Source organism: Formica exsecta, unplaced genomic scaffold (genome assembly GCF_003651465.1).
Source record: "Formica exsecta isolate Colony F162 unplaced genomic scaffold, ASM365146v1 scaffold26, whole genome shotgun sequence".
NCBI classification, from domain to species: Eukaryota; Metazoa; Arthropoda; class Insecta; order Hymenoptera; family Formicidae; genus Formica; species Formica exsecta.
The window spans coordinates 652,600-659,127 of NW_021849866.1; the positions used below are offsets into that span (position 1 = coordinate 652,600).

At 29.7% G+C, this 6,528-nt stretch overlaps 2 protein-coding genes across 2 annotated transcripts in view; both read right to left on the reverse strand.

The window, feature by feature from the left end:
• Positions 1 to 6,297, reverse strand: part of LOC115236804 (lipase member H-like) — a 7,574-nt gene extending 1,277 nt beyond the window's left edge. Inside the window, exons 1-4 of the mRNA XM_029809496.1 lie at positions 6,170 to 6,297; positions 2,566 to 2,620; positions 2,342 to 2,487; positions 421 to 663 (exon numbers count right to left, since the gene is read on the reverse strand). Of these exons, the coding sequence (XP_029665356.1) occupies positions 421 to 663; positions 2,342 to 2,487; positions 2,566 to 2,620; positions 6,170 to 6,278 (553 nt within the window). The 5' untranslated portion in view covers positions 6,279 to 6,297. The remainder of the gene's footprint in view (positions 1 to 420; positions 664 to 2,341; positions 2,488 to 2,565; positions 2,621 to 6,169) is intronic.
• Positions 1,023 to 1,658, reverse strand: LOC115236807. Its single transcript, XM_029809498.1, has 3 exons — positions 1,472 to 1,658; positions 1,331 to 1,385; positions 1,023 to 1,257 (listed from the first exon to the last, which is right to left on the reverse strand). Exons 1-3 carry the CDS (start codon positions 1,551 to 1,553, stop codon positions 1,092 to 1,094), a joined length of 303 nt encoding a protein of 100 aa, XP_029665358.1. The 5' UTR covers positions 1,554 to 1,658; the 3' UTR covers positions 1,023 to 1,091.
• Positions 6,298 to 6,528: the final 231 nt, after the last annotated feature.

The window sequence follows — 6,528 nt, forward strand, 5'->3', positions numbered from 1 at the left end:
ATTTGTAAAAAAAAAATATTATTAAATTATCTTTTTGGACTAAGATCTTACAAAAAAGTCTATTACTTTTATAAATTAAATTTTTTGATATTTTTTTAGCAGCGAGCGTCATAAGTGAGACAAAAATATCTAAGCAAACTTAAGAAAAAAATTAATTAATAAAAATTATTAATGGAATCACGCCATTGCTCAAAAATTAACGTTTAAATATCAGATTATCTAATGTCAAGGATAAGAAATTATTGTAAATATAACAATATGTTAGGAAACAGTGGCGGATTATGTTAACAATAAGTTAAAATAACCTTAAATTTAAATATGCAGGTCCTCCATTTTAATTATCATTTAGTATCATTATTTCCACAAGTTAAAAAAAAATCCAGATGCTGTGAAGATTTCAATTTTAATTTAATCACATACCTGTGATGCGAGGTATTACAAAGTCGTTGCATTTACCGGCAAAACCAGCTATGTGGGCACCCAAGGAGTGCGCGACGATATAAATCTTTGATATATCGAGGCCGCTATTTATAAGCAGTCGTATACTTTGTGCGAACAAACTGCCTACTTTTTCGCCGTTTTGGAAAGACCTCCAGTAAGTGTCCTTAGAATATTTACTCCAATCGAGTAACACAATGTTGTCCGTTCTTTCATAACAGAGTGCTGATAATGCAAAAAGTATTTTGTTGTATCTCTCTTTAATTTAATAAAGAAACTAGAATAAGAACTATAAAGGATTATAATTTTTATTGAACATATTTTTAAATTTATATAAAATATAAATAAATAAATAACAATAAATAATAATTTAATAATATAAATTTGAATTTTTTATATTTATGTTATATAAAAAATCAATACTTATTTATTTGTTAATTAATGCAAGTAAATTGAGATTCACTATAAATATAAAAATAAACAATATAATTTAATAGACATATTATATCAAAAATTATCACAATTTCTGAGACCCATTTTAGCTTTATTTAATCAATCAAAGAATATGATTTGTGATTTGATTGTGATTTTTGATAAAATATAATTTTGATGACCCATTGTATCACTTATCTGTTTTTAAATGATCTATTTGTCTATCGTAGAAATGCAATACCTTCCATCATTAACTGGACATTTGCGTCTCCTGGAGATTGTAAATATCCAAAGACGTAAAAGATTGTCCGCTTATCTTCTAACACTTTTAACATCTCTTCTGGCGCTGTGATGGGGTAGGCGATTGTTGCAGGGGTTTCGTGATTGCTATAAAGTGCGAATATTTATTTTAATTATTATTGATATAATTATTACAAGATATTTTTCCATAAATACGAACCATTTATAATAAACGAGATTGACACCAGCCGCAAAATCTGAATCCGGCTGACTACCTGTAAACAATAATATGCTCACTCTAGTACGCACTCTTAATATTCACGTAATGTTAAGAAATGTAAAAAATAGAACACGTATTTACAGACACACAAATTTCCTTGGCCGTGCATTATCTTTGTCATGAGAAATAACAGAAAATAAAGATATATAATAGGAGTTAACATTTCGAAGATATTCACAAACTGTGAAAAGTCCGTCTATATTTCTAATATGAACTCTCTACTGTGCGGATCTTTTCTGCGTGAGAGAATGACAATGTTAACGTAATATATACCAGTTCCATCTCCATATATTAGATGCAAAAGATAGATAAGCAAAGATAAATGAATAAAAAAATTTATCTCATTAATTTGTGCACATGTTAATTAATGACAGATCACATGTTAACGACAGTCGCTCATAAGTAATATAAAAAAACGCCACTTGTATTTATATAATTTTTCTTAACCTTCTTTTTGCTCTTGTTAAAATCATGCTGTATATTTATGATGTGCACGTAATGTGCACATCGAAGGCATTTGTTACAGAAAAAAATTGCATAATCCGAACAGAATTTTAAAAATATACAAGTATGAAAAGCCATGAATTATGAAAGAATTCAATATTATCCTTGATAATTTTTCATACCAATATATCACAATTTATTGCAAAATTTATTATTCAGAATGCATTATTTCAATTTATGTTATATAAAAAATCAATACTTATTTATTTGTTAATTAATGCAAGTAAATTGAGATTTACTATAAATATGAAAATAAACAATATGATTTAACAGACATTATATCAAGAATTATCACAATTTCTGAGACCCATTTTAGTTTTATTTAATCAATCATAGAATATGATTTGTGATTAGACTGTGATTTTTGATAAGATATAATTTTGATGACTCATTGTATCATTTATCAATTTTGAAATGCTTTATTTGTCTATCGTAGAAATGCAATACCTTCCATCATTAACTGGACATATTCGTTTTCCGGAGATTGCGTATATCCAAAGATGTAAAAGATTGTCCGCTTATCTTCTAACACTTTTAACATCTCTTTTGGCGCTGTGATAGGGTAGGCGATCGTTGCAGGAGTTTCGTTATTGCTATATCGCGCGAATATTTATTTTAATTATTATTGATATAATTATTATTTTTTAAGATACTCTTCCACAAATACGAACCATTTATAATAAATGAGATTGACACCAGTCGCAAAATCTGAATCCGGCAGACTACCTGTAAAAAATAATATACTCATTTTAATACATACTCTTAATATTCACATAATGTTAAAAAATGTAAAAAATACAATAGATATTTACAGAGACACGAATGTCCTTGGCCATGCATTATCTTTGTCATGAATAATAACACAAAATAAAGATATATAATAGAGGTTAACATTTTGAAAATATTCACTAATTGTAAAAAGTTCGTCTATATTTCCGATATGAACTCTCTATTGTACGGATCTTTTCTCGGGGAAAGAATGCCAATGTTAACGTAATATATACCAGTCATTTCCACATATATCAGATAAGATAGATAAATAAAGATGAATAAATAAAAGAATTCGTCGCATTAATTCGCGCACATTAATCAGTGACACGTCGCATGTTAATTAATGACACATCACATATTAATTAGTCGCGTAATGTAAAAAAACGCCACTTGCATTTATATAATTTATTTTAACTTTATCTCAAGCAATGTTATTATTGTTACAATCCTTCCATTCGTTTCAACTAAAGTAATGAAAAGCACTAATATTTATATATAAATATGCATGTAAATCAAGCAATACTATTTTTTCCGTAATATTGTAGAGAATATGTGTTATAAGAATATGATAATAACACACTTTAAACGAGATTGATCGGTAAAGATTGATGACAATGTATGCTTAGCGTTTTATTCAAATTAGTTAAATTTCATGCTTTAAAACTCGCATAAGCAGTGAATTTTCAAGATTATCACAATTTGTTTTAATTATGTTAATTCCGAAATAGAGAAATATATATTTCCTGCTTTTTATCTTTACAACGGAATTGTTCATAAAATTTGTAATTTTTGTTTTGACGATTATGCTATATTTTAGCTTAATAAAAAATGTAGCAAATGTATTTTGATGTCCATTAAAATATAGACAAAAAATTATAGTTTCTATCGAAAATAATTTTAAATTTAAATAAAATGAAAATAAATAAATAACAATAAATAATAATTTAATAATATAAATTTAGAACTCTCATATTTACATTGCACAAACAATTAAGTAATACTTAATTATTCATTAATTAATGCAATAAATTGAAATTCACTATACATATATATAAACGTATTATACAAAAAATTACCACAATTTCTGAGATCTATTTCAGTATTATTTAATCAATCTAAGAATATGATTTGTGATTAAATTGTGATTTTTTATAAGATGTAATTTTGATGACTCATCGTATTACTTATCTATTTTTAAATCTTTCTTAATATACTTTTTTTCAATGTTGCTTTTACAGCTGGTTTTAATGTCGTTAACTGAGTTGATGCACGATATTGTAGATTTGTTCGTAGATAAACGCAACTACATACGTGGGAAAACGAGTGAAAGCGCAAAGCGATAGCGAGAAAGATTAATAGAGACATAGGGTCAGAATTTTTCTTGTACTCTGACATTTCCACAAATTGAAATTACATCGCGCGTGCTATGCAGTCGCGTAACGTAAAAGAAACGCCATTTACATTTATATAATTTACTTTAATCTTCTTTTTGCTCTTGTTAAAATCATGCCATATTTTCATAATACGTAATACACACCGAAGGAAATCGTTAGAAAAATATTGCATAACCAGAAGAGAATTTCAAATGTTCAAAAAGAAAACGATACAGCATCCGCTCTAGAAATTTACGACACAATAATTCTAAACCAGATCTTCTAAGCGATAACTTACACGCGCAAACTAAAAAATTATCCGTCGTTCCGTTGATACTAACAATTACGTTAATTAATTCTGTCGCGCGCATCTGGTCTTCTTTACAGATATGTAAAGGCTTTCCTATAGGCTTAACTAACCTACGGATATGTTCCTGCATGGTAGATACATCACGCGTATTAATAATAGTGCGTAACAAATACACTTTAAATCCGGAGTATCAGCGCATTCTTCACTCTTACCGGCTTATACTCTGATAGGCTTAAATATCTGCAACCCGATGTTGGGATATCCACGCGTTTCTCGCTCATTTACAGGGTGTCTCATCGGTTGAGAAAGCTCACTCTTCGATTATAGATATTGATATTGTTATAAAAATACCAAGAATAAACCTATATTTTAATGATCGTCTTTTGTAACAATTTTTTAATTTAATTTTAGTAAATCTTCTACATATTATTACTTTGTTCAGCTTTCAATCTTTAGACTAATAATATTTTTGGGATAATAATCAATGTGTTACTGTGTCAAAAATCAATTAATTAATATTCTAGTTCTATCGTCCTATTTAAAAATTAATTTCAATATTATTCTCCAGTGTTTTTTATCAGGATCTCAATTTTCAATGGTTTAACGAAAATTGAATGAAATACTAAGATATCAGTGAAGCACCTTGTATACACAAATAGATGAATACGCGGACAATATTCGCGATGACGTGCGCTCGCGACCAAAATTATGATCCATATCGCCGGATAAGCGCGAATTAACACTCGGCTCGCATGTTATCGTAATGCATTCTTTCGGAATTGCAACTGCACCGCGACCGTCTCGTCGATGGCACTCTGGTAGCATCTGCGAATAGCGTACGACCGTAGCTAATGTGATCTACGCTCGCGCACACCACGCTCGCCACGGACGAGATCTTGCTAAGGAGAAAGCTCGCTGTAGGTACACCGTAAAAAAAGACAGACTGAAACTTCAGACAAAGTGTCTGCAGTTCCTTTGAAGACGGAGTGCTATCTGAATTTTCAGACACGCTTCAATTTTCAGACAAATTCTTCTGAACTTTTAGAAAAACGACTCTGATTAAGATGGATTGTCTGAAATTTTCTTTAGATACCTAGATCTGAAAATTCAGACAAAAATGTGTCTGAGTTTCTAGAAATTTTTTTACAGTGTAATATAATATGCGTATATATAATATAACATGAAAAATATAAATACCTTATAATATATACAAGTATTGCTAGAATACTCTAGGATACATTTCGAATAAATTTTTTATATATATACTAAATTAGAAAGAAAGGTTCATAAATATATGATAAACTTATAGCTTTTTTTTTTAAAGACTGGTACAATGTATTATTGCATTCGATCGATCAATGTTATCAATAAGATTAAAGATTCAATGCTAGGCAATTGCGACGTTAATATTGATATACGTAAAATATTCAATACTCCAAATTTTTTAAAGGAGTACACTAATCCATGAATAGATATTAATTTACATGACAAATATTTAAAACCTTTGTTGTAAATCGTAATTTAGTAATAGAAATTTAATGATTATTAAAAAATTAAGGAATATGTATTATATAACTGTATTATTTTAATTGTAGGAGTACAACTATTATAGTCTTTTCCTTGCTTGTTAAGATACTTGTAATAAAATAATCTTACAAATGCGATTATAAAAATTCATTTGTTATCCACAACATATTTATTTATATAAACTATTTTATTTTTAATTCAAACAATATGCCTCTGAAGTTCTTGCCTAAGCATTCTAGCAACGATGTACTATATAAATACAGATACAATGTAAATCGTGAATATAAACCATACCATGTAGACTCGCTTTTCGCGACGATATCCGCAGCGATTTCTCGGTGCGAGGAGGTGGAATTTTCGCTTCGCGACACAGTCTCTTGAGGAGACTATGCGCAACGGCCATAATTTTCGATATTACTCCGCGAGAGGGTCTTGCGCCATAATCTCCATAGCGAAAAGAATATCCCGTGTGCGATGGGAACGCACGATGGCGTTCTCTCTTGAATGGCGCAATAAAATTAGGCTACCATACATAATGCGTCCCGAGGCGCGCACCACCCGACAGACGGGACTCCCATACCTTCGCATTATCCCCGCGGTAATTCTCGGGTACGCGAAACGCATTAGTCATTTTCGCGTAGGGTGGAAAGGCG

What these genes read in the sequence shown, in the direction of transcription:
- LOC115236807 (XM_029809498.1), bottom strand. Translation starts at nt 1,553, where the DNA reads ATGTTAACTCCTATTATATATCTTTATTTTCTGTTATTTCTCATGACA. An exon ending in CCAAGGAAATTTGTGTGTCT is followed by an intron (nt 1,386 to 1,471) that starts GTAAATACGTGT and finishes TATTGTTTACAG; the next exon opens with GTAGTCAGCCGGATTCAGAT. An exon ending in AATCTCGTTTATTATAAATG is followed by an intron (nt 1,258 to 1,330) that starts GTTCGTATTTAT and finishes CGCACTTTATAG; the next exon opens with CAATCACGAAACCCCTGCAA.